Source organism: Acomys russatus, chromosome 2 (assembly GCF_903995435.1).
Source record: "Acomys russatus chromosome 2, mAcoRus1.1, whole genome shotgun sequence".
In the NCBI taxonomy this organism is placed as follows: domain Eukaryota; kingdom Metazoa; phylum Chordata; class Mammalia; order Rodentia; family Muridae; genus Acomys; species Acomys russatus.
The window spans coordinates 101551526-101570570 of NC_067138.1; the positions used below are offsets into that span (position 1 = coordinate 101551526).

Genomic DNA, 19045 nt, shown 5'->3' on the forward strand with positions numbered 1-19045 from the left:
ACAAACTGAAAATAAAAAGCACATGATCATCTCCTTGGATGCAGAGAAAGCATTTGATAAAATTCAACACCCATTCATGCTTAAAGTTTTAGAGAGATCGGGGATACAAGGCACTTTCCTCAACATAATAAAGGCTATATACAGCAAGCCAATAGCCAAAATCAAAGTAAATGGTGAGATACTCAAGGAAATTCCTCTAAAATCGGGAACAAGGCAAGGCTGCCCACTCTCTCCATGTCTCTTCAATATAGTACTCGAAGTTCTAGCCAGAGCAATAAGACAACAAAAGGAGATCAAGGGTATCCAAATGGGAAAGGAGGAAGTCAAATTATCCCTATTTGCAGATGATATGATAGTGTACATAAGTGACCCTCAAAATTCCACCAGAGAACTCCTAAAGCTGATAAACACCTTCAGCAAATTGGCTGGATACAAAATTAACTCAAAAAAGTCTGTAGCCTTCCTATACACAAATGACAAGCTTGCAGAGGAAGAAATTAGGAAAACCACACCCTTCACATTAGCCACAAGCAATATAAAATATCTAGGAGTTACCCTAACTAAGCAAGTGAAGGACTTGTACGAAAAAAATTTCAAAACTCTGAAGAAAGAAATTGAAGATGACCTGAGAAGATGGCATGATCTTCCTTGCTCATGGATCGGGAGAATTAATATAGTAAAAATGGCCATCCTACCAAAGCAATCTACAGATTCAATGCAATCCCTATCAAAATACCCACACAATTTTTTTTAAAGACATTGAAAGTTCAATTCTGAACTTCATATGGAAAAACAAAAAACCCAGAATAGCTAAAACAATCTTGTACAATAAAAGGTGCTCCGGAGGAATCTCCATACCTGATTTGAAACTGTACTATAAAGCAATAGTAATTAAAACAGCATGGTACTGGCACAGCAACAGGCTGGTTGATCAGTGGAATCGAATTGAAGACCCAGATATGAATCCACACACATATGGTCACTTGATTTTTGACAAAGAAGCCAAATCCATTCAATGGAAAAAGGATAGCATCTTCAACAAATGGTGCTGGTCTAACTGGAGGTCTATGTGTAAAAAAATGAAACTGGACCCATATTTGTCACCTTGCACAAAACTCAAATCCAAGTGGATTAAAGACTTCAACATAAAACCAGAGACACTAAGCCACTTAGAGGAAAAAGTGGGAAAGAGCCTGGAACATATTGGCACAGGAGACAACTTCCTGAACAGAACACCAATGGCCCAGGCCTTAATGTCAACCATTAATAAATGGGACCTCATGAGGCTGAGAAGCTTCTGTAAGGCAGGAGACACTGTCAAGAGAACAAAGCAACAGCCTACAGACTGGGAAAAAATCTTCACCAACCCTACATCTGACAAAGGTCTAATATCCAAAATATATAAAGAACTCAAGAAATTAAACACCACCAAACCGAATAACCCAATTGAGAAATGGGGCTTGGAACTAAACAGAGAATTCTCAACAGAGGAGTATCAAATGGCTGAGAAACACTTAAAGAAATGCTCAACCTCCTTAGTCATCAGGGAAATGCAAATCAAAACAACTCTGAGATTCCATCTTACACCCATCAGAATGGCTAAGATCAAAAATTCAAGCGACACCACATGCTGGCGAGGATGTGGGGAGAGAGGAACACTCCTTCATTGCTGGTGGGAATGCAAACTACTACAGCCACTTTGGAAATCTATCTGGTGCTATCTCAGAAAAATGGGAATAGGGCTTCCTCAAGACCCAGCTATTCCGCTCCTTGGAATATACCCAGAAGCTGCTCCAGCACACAACAAGAAACTTTGCTCAACCATGTTCATAGCAGCCTTATTCATAATACCCAGAACATGGAAAGAGCCTAAGTGTCCCTCAGTAGAAGAGTGGATAAAGAAACTATGGTACATATACACTATGGAATACTATTCAGCTATTAAAAACAAGGAATTCCCGAAATTTGTGGATAAATGGATTGAGCTAGAAATGATCATAATGAGTGAGTTAACCCAGAAGCAGAAAGGCTCAAATGGTATATACTCACCTATATCTGCATACTAGCCCAAGGGGCATGTCCCACGAAAGCCTTCACTTACCAGGAAACTGGGACAGAGGGGAAGGCATCCTATTGGGACTCTAAATGAGAGACGCATTGGAGAATAGCAAAATAAAAGGATACAGAGGGTCCTAGAAATCTACAAGTAGAACAATATGATAGGCAGATTTGGGCCCAGGGTTCCCACTCAAACTAAGGCACCAGCCAAGGACAATACAGGAGGTCAACTTTAAACCTTTTCCCAGATCTAGCCAATGGTCAGAATATTCTCCACAGTTAAGTGGAGAGTGTGATATGACTTTCTCACGTACTCTGGTGCCTCACATTTGACCATGTCCCCTGGAGGGGGAGACCTGGTGGCACTCAGAGGAAGGACAGCAGGTAGCCAAGAAGAGACTTGATACCCTATGAGAATATATAGGGGGAGGTAATCCCCCTCAGGAACAGTCATAGCGGAGGGGAATAATGGAAAAATGGGGGGGGGGGAAGGAATGGGAGGATACAAGGGATGGGATAAACATTGAGATGTAACAAGAATAAATTAATAAAAAAAAAGAAAAAAAATTAAAAGTAAATGTAAAAAATTAAAAAAAAATAGTTGAAGACTTCAACATCCCTCTCTCCCCAATAGACGAATCATTAAGACAGAAACCAAATGGAAAAAGAAGGAAACTAATAGACATGAAACAAATGGACCTAACTGATATATACAGAACATCTTACCCAAACACAAAAGAATACACTTTCTTTTGTGCACTTCATGGAATGTTCTCCAAAACTGACCATATATTTTGTTACAAAGGAACGTCTAAGACCACCATGAATTAAAGCTGGAACTTAACTACAAAAGAAATGACCAAAAGCCTACAAACTCATGGAAAATGAACAACTCTCCACTCAATGACATCTGGGTAAGAGATGAAATAAAAAGTGAAGTTAAAAACTTCCTATAATTCAATGAAACTGAAGGCACAAAATACCTAAACCTATGGGACACAAAGAAAGCAGTGCTAAGAGGAAAGTTCATAGCACTAAGTGCCTTTATAAAATAACTGGAGAGATCGCATACTAGCAACTTAACAGCACATCTGAAAGTTCTAGAACAAAAGGAAACAGATACACCCAAGAGGAGTAGATGGCTGGAAATCATCAAACTCAGGACTGAAATCAATAAATTGGAGACAAAGAAAATAACTCAAACAATCAATGAAACCAAGAGCTGGTTCTTTGAGAAAATCAACAAGATTGACAAACCTTTTGTCAAACTAAAAGGCAGAAGGAGAGTATTCAAATCAACAAAATCAGAAATGAAAAGGGAGACATAATGACAGACCCTGAAGAGATGCAAAGAATCATCAGGTCTTACTTCAAAAGCCCATATGAAAACCTAAACAAAAACGGTCAATTTTCTTGATACCTACCAATTACCAAAACTGAATCATGATCAAATAGACAAACTGAGTAGTCCTATCAAACCTAAGGAAATAGAGGCAGTCATCAAAAGACTCCCAACAACAACAACAACAAAGCCCAGGACCAGATGGATTCAGCATAGAATTCTACCAGACCTTCAGAGAAAAGCTAAAACCTATTATCTTCAAACTATTCTGTAAAATAGAAACAGGAGGAACATTATCAAATTCATTCTATGAAGCCAAAGTCACTTTGATACTTAAACCACAGAAAGACTCAACAACAAAAAGAGAATTTCAGACCAATTTCTCTTATGAACATTGATGCAAAAATACTAATGAAATACTCCCAAACCAAATTCAAGAACACATCAAAACTATCATTCACCATGACCAAGTAGGCTTCATCCTAGGCATGCAGGGGTGGTTCACTATATGAAAATCCATCAATGTAATTCATCATTTAAACAAACTGAAAGAAAAAAACCCCCATGATTATCTCCTTAGATGACAAAAAAGCATTTGACAGCATTGAATACACATTCATCTTAAAACTCCTTGAGAGAACAGGGATACAAGGCACATGCCTAAACATAGTAAAGGAAATATACAGCAAGACTAGAACCAACATCAAACTGAATGGAGAGAAACTTAAATCAATTCCACTGAAATCAAGGACAAGACATGGCTGTCGACTCTCTTTGTATCTCCTCAATATCGTACTTGAAGTCCTAGCTAGAGCAATAAGACAACTAAAGGAGATCAAGGGGATACAAATCAAGAAAGAAGAAGTCAAACTACCACTATTCATGAATGAGATGATAGTATATGTAAGTGACTCCAAATTATTATAAAGGAACTCCTACAGCTGATAAACACCTTCAGCAAAGTTGATAAATAGAAAATTAACTAAAAAAAATCAGTATAAAACTGACAAATAGGCTGAGAAAGAAGTTAGGGAAACCACACACTTCACAATAGCCACAAAGAATATAAAGTATCTTGGTGTAACTCTAACCAAGAAAGTGAGAGATTTGTATGAAAAAAACTTCATTCTCTGAAGAAAAATTTGAAGAATATTTCAGAGTATGGGAAGATTTCCCATGCTCATGGATTGGGAGAATGAATATAGGAAAAATGGCCATCTTACCAAAAGCAACTCACAGATTCAATGCAATTCCCATCAAAATACCCACACAATTCTTTATGGGCCTTGAAAGATCAAGTCTCAACTTTATATGAAAAAACAAAAAATCCAGAATAGCTAAAATGATCCTGTACAATAAACGACATTCTGGAGGAATATCCATCCTGGATCTCAAACTGTGCTAGAGAGCAACAGCAATAAAAACAGCATGGTTCTGGCATAGAGATAAGCTGGTTGATCAAAGGAATTGAATCAAAGACTCAGAAATAAACCCACATACCTGTAGACATTTGATTTTTGACAAAGAAGCAAAATCTATACAATGAAAAAAAGATAGCATCTTCAACAACTGGTGGTGCTCTAAGTGAATGGGTCTGTGTAGAAAAATGAAAATAGACACATATCTATCACCCTACACAAAACTGAAATCCAAAGGGATTATAGACCTCAACATAAAATCTGACACACTACATCTGTTAGAAGAACAAGTGGGCAAAAGCCTTGAGCTCATTGGCACAGGAGACAACTTCCTGAAAAGCTCAGGCCTTATGATCAACCATTGATAAATGAGACCTCATGAAACTGAAGAGCTTCTGTAATGTGAACAGACTGGGAAAAGATCTTCATCAACTCTACATCTTACAAAGTGCTAATAGCCAAAATATATGACGAACTCAAGAAATGATATACCACAAAACTAAATAGTCCAATTAAAAATTCGGGTACAGAACTAAACAGAAAATTCTCAGCAGAGGAATATGGATTGGCTAAGAAACACTTAAAGAAATGCTCAACATCCCTAGCTTTCAGGGAAACAAAACTCAAAATGACTCTGAGATTCTATCTTACACCTATCCGAATAGCTAAGATCAAAAGCTCAGGTGACAGTACATGCTAGCAAGAATGTGAAGAAAGGGGAACACTCCTCTATTGTTGTGGGAGTGCAAACTTGTACAACCACTTTGAAAATCAATCTGGTGCTTTCCCAGAACATTGGGAATAATTCTACCTCAAGACCCAGGCTTACCTTTCCTGGGAATATATCCGAAAGATACTCCACCATACAACAAGGAATTTTTTCAGCTATGCTCATAGCAGTTTTATTTGTAATAGCCAGAATCTGGAGACAACCTAGATGTCCCTCAACTGAAGAATGGATAAAGAAACTTTGGTACATTTACACAATGGAACTAGAAAAGATCATGCTAAGTGAGGCAACCCAGACTCAGAAAGACATGCATGGTATATACTCATAAAAAGATATTAGCCACATAATACAGGATAACTACCCTACAGTACAGGGACTGATACATCAACCAAGGATCATGTATGATGTGGACCTAGACCCTCAGCTCAGATGTAGTAGCACAGGAACTACTTTAGAAATGGACTTTGGCCACCGAACTCAGATCACTTTCCCTTGGCAGGGTGGCCTTGCCAGGCTACAGAGGAAGAGGTTATAGGTAGTACAGAGGAGATTTGATAGGCTGAGGTCAGGTGTTAGGGGAGGAGGGCTCCTCTTTCTGAGAACTAGGGGAGGGAGGGAGAGGAGATGAGGGAGGGGGATACAATCAGAATGTGAAGAATTTAAACTGCAGAACAAGCAGGTAACTTACATTGCTAATCCCACTATATGGCAATAGCTCTGAGACTGGCTGAGACATGAGTGTCTAGGCATAGACACTGCTTCTTGTTGGCTACAGAACCCCTGTGAATTATTATTAGATGCCATTCTTCATGTGGCATGAATGAAGATTTACAGATGTCTTTTTTTCTGCTCAGCCAAAGAGCAGAGAACCAGCTTTAATTGTTCTGTGCATCACACAAACCTTATATGTTCGTAATTTTAGGACTGTATAATGCTTCTGAGAAATTATATGTTTTCCGAACAAAAGAACCAAACACCAACTCTGGATCATACCTGGCAGGATTCATTTCTAGCATACTGGACACTGGCATCCTGCATCCTTCATGTTCCAGCACCAAGGGCTTCAGTTGCTGTTCCTCATCAGAACAAGACAGCTCCCAGGACAGCTTCGAAGAAAACTTCTAATACTAATTGGTCCAGCATTTCAGACTGTCCCACACAGGACTCTAATTAAGCCCAGAATTTCTCAACATTTAGAAACTGGACCACAAATGCTATTCCTAACTTGTTTAAACATTTCCCCAATTTTATTTTGGCCCCTACAAAGGTATTATTTATCCCAAATCAGCCAGAAGAAATTTTAAGAGCATGACTCCCCATTTCCTATAAGGGGGCCAGGAAGGGCTTTGGCTGCTTTCTTGGGATATAGATGGTTATTGTCAATGGGACTTGGTTACAAGTTATTATTGATCTTATTTAGAGTGAAAACAAGGTTGGATTCAGTGATGCTTCTCATTTCACTTATCTCCCATTCTTAGGTTTAGAGATAGGGGTTGAAAAGAAAGAAGGAGGAATATAAAAATATATAGGAGAGATAGAACAAAAAGTAGATTAGTAAATCTACTCCTCAATGCCTCAATTGTCACTCACAAGGTTATTTTTAATTCACTGGTATAGAATTTTGTATATAGATGCAAAATAAGTTTAGTTTTACATACAGTGATTTAATTCAAATGTAAGATTATTCTTCACACACCATATATATATATATATATATATATATATATATATATATATATATATATATATATATATTTACCCTAATATGAGGTATTGTACCCGTATAACTCAATTAAAACACAAGGTTTACTTCCAGTACTTTGAAATGCTATTGCAGGCTGTTTAGGATAAATAAGTTATACAAATTAATTGTTAGTTGATCACATCATGGTCATGTCAATTACTAGTCTATTTTTATCACAAAAATATACATCTTATATCTTAGGTGTAACAGATAGGTATGATTCTAAGAAAGATAAGGTAAAATAGTTAGATAGAGTCTTCAAAAACTTCAGAGATATAAAGAATATGGCATTTAAAGTCTTTTTTAAATTATTATTTTAAAGATTCACTGACAATGAGACAGGTTAATTCCTGGCAAGACCCAGCCTACCTCAAAGAGGATGATGAGCATCAAAGAACCTCCTTATGAAGATGGCTTTAAATGTGGAAAAGAAGCCACTGGTCAAGATGTCCTTGCCTCTACCAAAGACAGAATTCTGCCCCCCAAAAAAGGAGAAGCTTGGATGCAGGTAGAGTTGACGTCCAAACTCTGCCATGACTCCTCAATAGTTCCTGCCTCTCAAATATGTCTGTCAGATATATTGAGCCAGAAGGCTGAAGAAGATGCTCCAATCTTGTAGAGAGCTTTGGGTGACTGCTCAGGTAGCAAACTCTCTCTGTCATCTCATTTGGAAAGCTGCTAACATACACTCCCTGTGTACTCAATTCATCAATTTTATCCCTTCTCAAGTATTGGATGGGGTTCTAGACCAGATAGTTTAGTTTTATAATTATGCTTAGTTGTTTAGGGGTTAAGATGTTTTTAGGTCTAGATAGGTGTTTTAAATTGATAATGATGAGATACGATAGATATTGATTTACATCCAGAATTTCAGATGCACCAAAATAAGACAGATGTTTTCTTCAAGGCTGCCAAATACAAGCAGCCAAAACACTAAGAATGTAATATTTATATAATTCCTGATTGTGTCATGGTTCTTCTTCCTATAGGTAATTTAGTATATATGTGTGATAATATAAAAGTATATGTAAGAAATGAAACATATTTAGTAAACAATGTAAAGCATGTCTGCTTTTGTTCAATATACAGTATATAAGAAGAGTGGAAAGGATGATAACTGTGCCCTGACCAGAAAGAGTGTGATGTGGTCTGGAGAGCTCTCTGCAGAAACCATGAGCAGATTCTAAGCTGAGAGCTGCATATGATCCTTGAACAGAGCGACTGTAAGAGGAATGTATGAAGGAAAGTACAGGGGAGATCTTTCACTATCTAACATAGTGAGTCTTTGGAAATACAAACAATCAGAGCAGGTTTTGTTACAGATCCCAAGCCTTAGGAAATTGTATGTGGTAGTAGAGAGGTCTTATGTGAGGTTACTCTACTGAGTCTCACCTTTCTAATGTGGGACCAATACTTAGGAAAAGGGGGTGAACACAGTTTGTAATGAATAAGCATCCTCATGTTTGCTCAGCAACTATCTGCTTTTTTCTCCCCTTTCCTTATAATTAATAATTCACTTCAGACCGGTTTTCTTCATGGGATGGAAAGTTCTCAGCAATGGAGAGTAAGCAGAAGCTGGAAATCCTCATTAGAGCACACATGTGCCCAAGAAATGCTGACTCCCATGAGAGCACGTTAGCACAGGCTAGACGAGGATGTTCTTTAGAAAATAAATACAACTTTGACTGAGCAAATTCAACAAAGGAATCTTCCTTTCTCTGCACCCCACAGTACACATAAATGTCACTTACACACATTGGAAGAATGCTCACATTTTGTTATAAATAATATCTCTCTTCCAGTTTAAATGATTTCCTCTCTCTCTCTCTCTCTCTCTCTCTCTCTCTCTCTCTCTCTCTCTCACACACACACACACACATATGTATATATTATTTTTATGTTTGGGTTCTTTAGATAATGCAAGGATGGACTGAAGGTCAGAAGCTGAGATTGCAAAGTTACCTTCGGCAGGTGGAACCCAGCCAATGTGATATCAGTTGTTACTTCCCTGGGAACATTCAAAGGGACAATATTGCCCATCCTCTGCACCTCGTGGATGACAGCATTGGAATAGGGCATGGACTCTCGGTCGTCTGTGCTTGGCTGTCTCTTCTGGCCAATCACTTCATCAATCTCAGCCTGTACTTTCTCTGCAGGAAAACAGGGAACTCTGTTAGCTTCAGAGTTTAGCAATTTCTTCTGCAGACAGAGAAGTTGTCTCCAAGACTTTATCTTTTTACATTTCACCCAGGGTTCTGTTTACAAAGGACACCATGGTCCTCATCTCCTCAAGGAACTGATTTGAAAGATGTCAGCTCTGTAATTTTCCTTGTGCTTACAATACAACCACAGCTTCCTACCTACTAGGACCTGAACAGCTGTGATCAGCAAGACTAAGCCTATAGCAGTACCCACTCGGGCTTTTGCAAATTAGTTCCTTTCATCCAATGGTTTAGAAAAAGTAAAAGCTTAATATTCAGAGTTTGAGAGTCCGAGATGTCTACAATCAAGACATTAGGAGATATCTTATCTGATAAGGATTAACCTTCTGTCTCTAGAAGGCAAAGCTTCTGTGTGACTTAGTATTCTAAAGAGAAGGGAATCTCTTTGGTTCCTATAATTTTTTTTTAAAAAGAAACATTTGAAAGGTTTTTTATTTTTCTATTCGTGTGCACTTGCACATGTTCCAAAGTGAAACAGTGAAGTGCATAGGTCAACTTGTCAATTCTCTTCTTGTGCCATCTGGTTTCTGGGTAACTCAGGTGGTCAGGCTTGCAGCCTGTACCTGAGCCATCTCACTGGCCTGTCTGGTATCCATTTGGAGGCACTAATGCAGTTCACAAGACTAAGGACCACTCCATCTATAATTTCACAAAATGAGTTCATAGGGAGGACACAAAGTTTCAAAGTACTGAATATTTAAAGACTGATTTCCTAAGGAGATGTATCAGAGTGGATGGAATTGCAAACTGTTAGAAATCATTGTTGCTACTGTAGCTAATTACATTCTTCCAGGCTCAGTATATTCTCTGACAGTGTATACTGGAACTATATAAATCTGTCTTTTGGATTTACAATGAGTTACAGTTAAGAGATTGTCTTGAGGCTCAGAGGAGACTTCGGACTTTTGAACAGTATTGAGATTGTAAAAGACTATGGGATCTTTTAAAGTTAGACCAAAAACACTTTGGATCATGACATACGATGACCAATGGCGCAAATGAAAAAGATTAGATGAGAAATGTAACAAGCATAGGCTCTACTATTTAACCACTTTGTCCTGGGAGGTGGTGCTGTTTGGGAATCCCTGGAGCCTTTAGGAAGTAGCATCTTGAAAGAAGAAGCATGCCACCGGGTATGGGTGTGAGTGTTTCTATTGATGGCTTATTTCCAGTTTTCTCTTTGTTTTGCGTTTGCAGTTGAGATGTGATGTCTCAGCTTCTTGTTCATGCCATACTTCCTGAATAGTTATAGATTCTGTCAGTTCAAATTAACTCTCCAATATACAAATTAGTTTTGGTTATAGAATTATATCACAACAAAAATGTATTCAGCAAATAAAAAAGTTTGGGCATGAAAGAAAGCTCAATAAATAACATGATAGCTATGAAACACGATGATCTGAAATTATTCCTACAATTCATGTGAAAAAATTCAGGTATGGTAAAAATGTACTTCTAATGTACTAGGGAGGCAGAGACAGGCAGATTTCCACGGCTCACTGACAAGAGAGGCTAGTCTACTTGGTTAGTTCCAGACCAGTGAAAGACCTGTCTCTAAAAGTGAATGGAGCCTAAGAAATGACCAATTTAATGTCACTACTTGGGAGAGATTGTGATCACTATTCTTATTTTTATCTTAGGCCAAAAATAGTTGACTTGAATGTGCCACAGTGACTTTATGTTTTGCTCACAAACTCGTATGAAAATTTGGGGAAAAAAAAGTTTAATGACATAAAAAATATTCTTATCTCCCATGTGATAAACATTTCTATAATCTAGAGGAATAAAAATGATGGGATGGGCCACTATTTCTGAAGGACTGAAAGTCTCTGTGGAGACATGAACAATACACAAAGAGCTCTGTAGTGAGGCACACTGTGGCGTCTCTCGAGGAAGAGCATGGCGGCAAGTCTCCATGCAGTAATTTCTTAGGAGAATTTCAAACATCTATGGGTAGCCTCTGATAAAATTCATCTGAAAGCTCACATCCTTGGTAGCCTGAAAGCCTAACACTGTGCTTTGAGGCAAGAACAGGCTAATGCCAGTGGGGACAATGTAACACAGGGAGACACCATGATGAGTGTGTGGGCAGCAGAGGTTACATCAACAGGATGCCATGTGTCAGACTGACCTGTCTTGATGTTCTCTGTGAGAAAATGAGAAGGCAGTGCTGGGAAGGAAGGACAGACTTAGTGGCTTTTCATGGGACAGTGCCATTCTTTGGGGCAGCCCACAATGACAGCTGACTTCTCTATTTTCCTCTAGAATTGAAGAGCCTTCAAAGCCTAGACTACAAAATCTGTACCCACGGTTCATCACTGTCCTGACAGGACATGTGAAGGCTATGCCCTTTACCCAAAACACCCTGTCTTACAGCTGTTCCATGTCTTTTTCAATGCCATTTCTAGCTTCTGGCCCATGTAAACCACACCTTTCAGAAGCACCATTTTGCCTTGTCCGGGTGCAGTCTGCACATGCTCACCTTGCACTTCTGGGTAGAGGGCCATGTAGAGCAGAGCCCAGCGCAGTGTGTGAGATGTTGTCTCTGTGCCAGCAAAGAAGAGGTCCAGAGTGCTACAGATGAGGTTTTCTTCATTGAAACTTGTAGTTTTGTCTGGGTACTAGAAAAGATAGTGTATAATTAATTTTTTTAGTTGGAAATTTTCTGATTATATCAAGAATAAGAAAACAAATTTAGAAGGAATTTGGCCTCATTGAGTAGTGGTGTTCTCCTTCAAGTGATAGGGTAATCAAAAGCACTTGAATGAATAAAAATCAAAACAATCACTTGCTTATGACTATAGCTTTGTAAAAGCTTTTAGTGATGTGGGAAATTTTACTAAAATTGGATACAAAGGAGGATTTACTTTCACCAACAGTTACGTCTTTCAGTCACGACATGGCCCAGCACGCCCAGTGTACATATCTCTGCTTCAATTGTTTAACATAAGAAGAGTATTTGTGCTGTTTATTTTTTGTTGTCAACTTGACTACATCTGGAATGAATTAAAATACCATTTTTAGGACCTCATGTAAAATATCAGTGAACCCTTTCCTTCTAATGATACTCCCAGCATACTGCTTTATGTATTTCTAAAATACTACTCCTAACTTATAGTGTGTTTTCAGTAATCTACAAAGATGTCCATATCTTTATTTTATAAAGTGTGCATATCACTGATAAGCTAAAATTGACTTTGCAAGTATGATTAATTTGATAGAGGAATATTAGCATGAATTATCCTTATTAGAGGGGGGTTCGCCAGAGCATGAGAACCAGAGAAAAGAGATGTATATATGGAAGCAGATGATGAGAGAAGAAAGATGCTACACACTTGGCAGTGAAGAGGAAGGAAAGAGCCATAGCAGAGGATATTAGCATCCTCTGAGAACTTGGAGCATCATGGTAATCCTCAGAAGGAGCTCAGCTGGCCAACAGGCATAGGGATTCATCTAGCAGTGGAGCAGTGCAGAGCTATACCCTTAAATACATGGCAGCAGGATGCAAGATCAATTGGGAACTTCTACACAACTACCTTTCTAAGAAGACCCAGGCAGCATCTTCCTCACCTTTGTCATTTCTGTAAGGAAAGCATCAATGAAGTCTCTTGGCTCAATAGGGTTCCAATCTTTCCTGTGACTGTCCATCATATGGGAAACAAACAATCTCAGTCTTCCCCAGTTTCTGAAAACTCTTTGATGTGGTCCAGGAAGATATTTGAATATGGATGGAAAGACATTGTAGAGCTGATAAAGTAAAATAAGAAAATATTGGAGAAGCCATGGGGCAAGTTTCTGACCTAAAACAATGTTGTCCTTCCCATTGTTTCCTGTAGTGGAGCTTAGGGACCATCTTGGTTTCTTGTTTCCCTCTCACCACTTCAGTACAGGTGTTTCCACTGTGCTGTGCAAAACATATGAAACAGCAGGCCACTCTTAATGATCCCAACTCCTTCCTCCATGGTCTACATCATCATCTCTCCAACTGAATGATGTTATACTATTCAATCATTTTTATGATTTCACTGTTAATGCCTTCTCAGCTCTTTTTGTAAATAGTTTCTAAAGCATTTACCAATGTGGTCTCGTGGCTTCACTTCTTGACTTACAATCCTTGAAATCCATCTACTACACTCAATGTTAAACACTGTGCTTTGCAACTGTAAGCCCTACAGAGATAAAATCCTCCAAACCACCATCATTATCTATGTTCCTCTCTGTAGCTCAGCCATCTCAGCCTCAATGATCACACTGAAAGCATTTCTCATCCGGTCTGTGCAGTTGGTACTCACTGTGGAAAGATAGTGACTCTGAAGTGAGCACAGTCCCTGTCCTTCTCTTCATGAAAGTAATATCCAGAAGCCAATTCTTGGAAAATTTCTATTTGACTGTAGTAAAGAGATAGGCCTCTTTCCCCCTTCTTCTTAATTCTTTGTAAGAATTTATTTTATCTCAGGGAAATTATCGCTGATATGTTTTGTGCAAGTAACGGTGTATGCTCGTGTTCCCAACATGATTTGATTTCTGTATGTTAAGGTGGCAATCTTAAATTAAATTAATGGTGAATAAAGTGCCTGATATGATTTGTCATGCCAAGATGTTCATTATCACTCTCTGCCACCTCTTTATTCCCTCTAACAAATTTCCCCCTGACACACACACACCTAGCGGTCGGCTGTGCACTCACTGAACTCCGCTGGCCTCCTAGGCTCTGCTTACTGAGAAGAAAGCAACGGAGTTGCTGGACTTGGAACTACCACGAGTGAGAGTTAAAACAAGTACACAAAGTAGCGTAGACAATACGAACAACCAGTCTCATCCTTTATGGTCCTTTTCATATCTATAAGTCATGTGAACCAATTTCCAAGTTTTTAGCTAAGGGCATTCCTGAACTTGAGGAGAAAGTGATTTTGGGGTAGCATGAATGAGAATAAATCCATATTTGCATGCATCATAGAGAAGTCAATGCATAGAAACAGAAGGTATTAAAGAGAAAATGAACTTTTAAAAGGCCAGTAAGTGTGTTTTAGATTCATTCTCTCTGGAACCATTGTGTATGCAATATATGGCAAAGCTAAACCATCCACAACTGTTACCTCCACACACTGTGGAAAGGATATAAATTGCAATAAATAAGCACAGAAATATGAAAATACCACTGGAAGAAAGCAACTAAAAAGCATTAATTCTGAACAAATGAACCCAAACATACTAAAAACAAGTTAAGTGCTACATGAAGACCTCAAGAGTTTTCTTATAGAAATGATCAGTGGACTGAAAAGGCATACAAATAGGCAAATGCATTAAATACAGAATGAGGCAAGAAAGTCATTAAGGTAAATGAAAAAGTCATCAAAATCAATGAGAAAATCAGTAACATGGTTAAAAAGACTACTAACATGGAAGACACATGCAGCAAAGAAACAGATTCCCAAGAAAACAAAAAACAAATGGAAATGCTAAAACATGAGCAGTTTGATGAATCAAATAAAAACATACTATGAAAACATCACCGATAGACTAAATTAAACAGGAGACTATAAGGAATGGACAACAATGTTAGGAAACATTGCATTCAAATATCAGTAAGAAAAAATACTGAGCATAACTATAATGTCTAAAAAGTCTGGGATAAAATTAAGAAAAAATATATACATAATACATACAGATGTGTGTGTGTGTGTGTGTGTGTGTGTGTGTGTGTGTGTGTGTTTGTGTGTGTGTGTGTGTGCATTGCTACAGCCAGAAAATTTATCATTTACTATTGGTGATAGGGGACTAAGGAGATGGCTCAGCAGATAAGAGCACAGATTTCTGTTTGAAAGGACCTGGGTTTGATTCCCAGTACAAACATTGTGGCTCACAACCATCTTCAGTTTCAGGGGATCCAAGGCCCATGTTTTGGTATCCAAGGACATTGCATCGATGTGGGGTACAAACTTACACATAGGCACACCTCCTGTACACATAAAATACAATGAATAAATCTTAAAATTTTTAATTGATGGAAAAATGCAATAGTTTTCAAGAAATGCAGAAAGTAAGGTAATTAAGCTTCACCCAGACAGCAATGCAGAAGGCACTAAAGCAACGTTATACAGAGAAGAGGAACAAAACCGTCATCAATCGTGAGACACAGGAAAAGGTAAGTTTCATAAAAGTGCCTGAACTCATGAGCACTACGAAGAAATCTGTTGTGGTTAGCCAAACTAACCAGCAAAGCTGTAATAGTAATAGAGAGGAAAATGAAGAATAGATAGTAATTCAAGCAACTAGAAAAACATTGCAAAATTATAAGGATTAGTGAAGATTGTTCAACAGCGATCTTTAATGCCAATGGCTCCAACACAACAACAAAACAGAAAAACGTGGATGAAGCAGTTGAAGAGACCTAGACTAACATCATACATTTTCTAAGGAATACACCTTACTGACATGGGCACCCACAAACTGAGAGTTACGAGAGAGAAAATGCATAATCCACAAGCAAAAGAAAATTTAAAACACATAGGTACAACTATTCTGGTGTCTTAGAAAGTGGATTTCAAATTCACATTAGTCGAAAGTGACCTTTGAGATGAGGTTGTAAGTGGGTAAAGAAGAATAAACCAACAAGGGGAGTCGTAACAAATATGATGTAAATCAAACTCAGGACTGCCCAGTTTACAGAATAAACAACAATGAACCAAAAAGTCACAGAAATCCTGAAGTAACAAATAAGGATGCTTTCAGTAAGCTGCTCTCATGTCTCGATAGCTCCTCCACAATGAAAATCAAAAGAAAAGAAAGTTAAATTACACTGTCCGTCAAACGCTCTTGAGAGCTATCTAGAGAGCATTTCTTCCAAAAGCGCTACAAGCAGCTAAGGAGTGCTGAGAAAGAGAGAACCAGTCTTCCCCAGGGAAGAGGTCAGCAACTGGCTACCCAACACCAAATTACCATCCTTGAAAACATATACAAAAATAACATTATAGAAACATCATGGTAGGTTGCGTTATGAATTTAGAGATACATATGTCTATCCACATACATAAGAAAACAATAATTAATGACCAGTTGAGGCTATGGATTTGAAAGAGATCAAGAAGGTTTACTTGTGAGTGTTTGGAAGACAGAAAGGGAGGAAGGAAATGATAATAACTATAGTTTAACTGTAAAATATAATAAACAATTTTTAAAAAAATCACACTAACAATCCAACTGAGCGGATGTGTTCATGGATCTATTATTTTTAACACCCTAAACCAACTTACCTTAACACTAACCTCAATTCAAATACCTAACAATAGAGAAAGTGGCATCTCATTTAGACACCGCACTGTGTAGAAAGAGGAATCTTCTTTTCTGTTTTTCTTAATATATGTACGTATACATTTATATTACTACACACATATGCAATAACCTACCTACAGCAAGAAGAACCGTGACAAAAATCAGCAATTATATAAATGTTACATTCTTAGTGTTTTGGCTATTTGTATTTGGCAGCCTTGAAGAAACATATTTCCTATCTTGGTGCATCTAAAATTCTGCATGTAAATCAATCTCTGTTATATCTCATAATCTTAAAGCAAGTTGATGAGTTAGAACATACACTCAGAAGGTGACTCAGGGAAGAAAGGAGGCATAGAAGGAGCCAATCCTAGTCACTCATAATGTTGTTATTTGTTTTTCTAAAAACATTGTTGTTTTTTAAAAAACATATATTTACTAAGGTAATTGTTAAAGAGTTTATATAACTGTTAGAAATATTTTGTATTTCCTACGTTCTTATATTCTAAATAGGTTTGTGTCAAATTCAAATTTTAAAACATTATATATTAGCTTCAAAAAGTCCTCCAAACAGAAGGAAAGTCCTATGTGTTTTTAAAGAAATAGCAATCTACTATTCTTTACAAAATACGCAAAGGCAGAGAGCTTACCTGGCATATCATTGATGCCTCCAAACATGTGGCCTCATCTAATAACCTCAGCAGTTCCTGAAACTGCTCATCCTCATACGCAAAGCGCTCCCCAAAGGTGAGGGAGCAAATGACATTTGAAACTGCACTGTTGATATTGAATTGAGGGTCAAAAGGCTGACCTGGAGGTAGAGACGGGTGGGGGAGTCTTTCAAAGATTGTGGCTTCTTCTTTCCTTCCTTCCTCCCTCCTTCCCTCCCTCTTTCCTTCCTTTGCTTTCCTTTTTTCCTTTTCTTTCTTTTCTTGTTATATTTCATGAAGATTTTAGTCTGTGTGACAATACATAAAATATTCACAATGGAATATATTATGGAAAGCTGTGACCATGGCCCCTTACATGGAGACTTTCATGATTCAAGGGCTTTGCCAATATCTGGGAAGCCACAGAGATAAAGCAGACTTTAAGTTCAGCACTCTGTATAGTGGCCCATTATTTGTGTTTAGCTGTAGAACTTCTGGGCCAGGGTCATGGCTAAATGATCACTGTTCAATCCTCCGTGTCCAGCACACTACAGACCAAGGATAAGCTCTAGACAATTAATGAGAATCTGTTCAATGAATGAAAGGGCCACAGCCCCCTGCACCCGCCCTGTGAAATGCTCACCTCCCTCCTCTGCGATGGCCTCCACAAGGTGCTGGGCTTCCTCCCGTATGCACTGCTCTAAGCTCTTCTTCCCCAACCCAAAGTTCCTCAGCGTCATCAGGGCGAACCTTCTTTGCTCCCTCCATGTCTGGCCATTGGACATGATCAGTCCTGGAGAGCAGAGACTGAACATTATGACACTGTAATTCTGGCTTACAGGTATCTGAAAAATGTACTACTTGTGTGTACAGGTGAAAAGAAAGTTCAGCATGGGAATTGGTAGCTATGCAGAGCCAAACCCAATGCAAGTGGCTAACATGTTCTGGTGACTTGCAACGGCACATAATTTAGTAAATACTTTTTATGCATTGTATAACTTTGAAACTCTATATGTCCATTACCAACTAAGGAAATGTCCATTTCAGTTGGTCAAAGGAAATGTTCATTTCAGTTGGTCAGAACACTGAGGCATGATAATAGATTGCAAAATAAACTTTGAAAAACAAGCAGATAGGCACCCAGGTGTTCAACCCCTAGCTTCTCTGGTTCTAAAGCCCCCACTTCGATTAGTAGACATATAAGTCTATTTATGTCACAATCACTACCAGACAGGCACCCATGAATAAGACAGAGCACACATCTCAAAGGAATAAAGAAAAGGAATTATAGAAGACGTTCTAGTAAAAAACATACTTTAAAAAAATGACAATAACTTAAGGAAGTTAAGAAATATGAGTATTTCTCACACACATATGTATATGTTTATAAAAATATACAAATATGCGTTACATGTGTATGTATGTACATGGGGCCTACATTGGAGGTAAATGCTACTGAGCTCAGCATCCATCGTGTCTTAAGGCACATACAGTGCCAGGCTCCTGTTCTGTCTTACCTTTCAGAACCATGCTCAGTTCTTTAAACACAGCTCCTGGCCTGCACCTCATGTGTGCTTTTATCAAGCAAGTCATTTATTTGCTGAAACTC

The 19045-nt window shown here is 38.2% G+C and overlaps 1 protein-coding gene across 1 annotated transcript in view; it reads right to left on the minus strand.

Moving 5' to 3' along the window:
- The window catches only part of LOC127205219 (cytochrome P450 2J4-like), a 54572-nt gene that overhangs the window by 19337 nt on the left and 16190 nt on the right, over positions 1-19045 (minus strand). The window contains exons 3-7 of the mRNA XM_051164413.1: positions 18080-18229; positions 17437-17597; positions 13085-13261; positions 11997-12135; positions 9255-9442 (exon numbers count right to left, since the gene is read on the minus strand). Coding sequence (XP_051020370.1) covers positions 9255-9442; positions 11997-12135; positions 13085-13261; positions 17437-17597; positions 18080-18229 — 815 coding nt within the window. The remainder of the gene's footprint in view (positions 1-9254; positions 9443-11996; positions 12136-13084; positions 13262-17436; positions 17598-18079; positions 18230-19045) is intronic.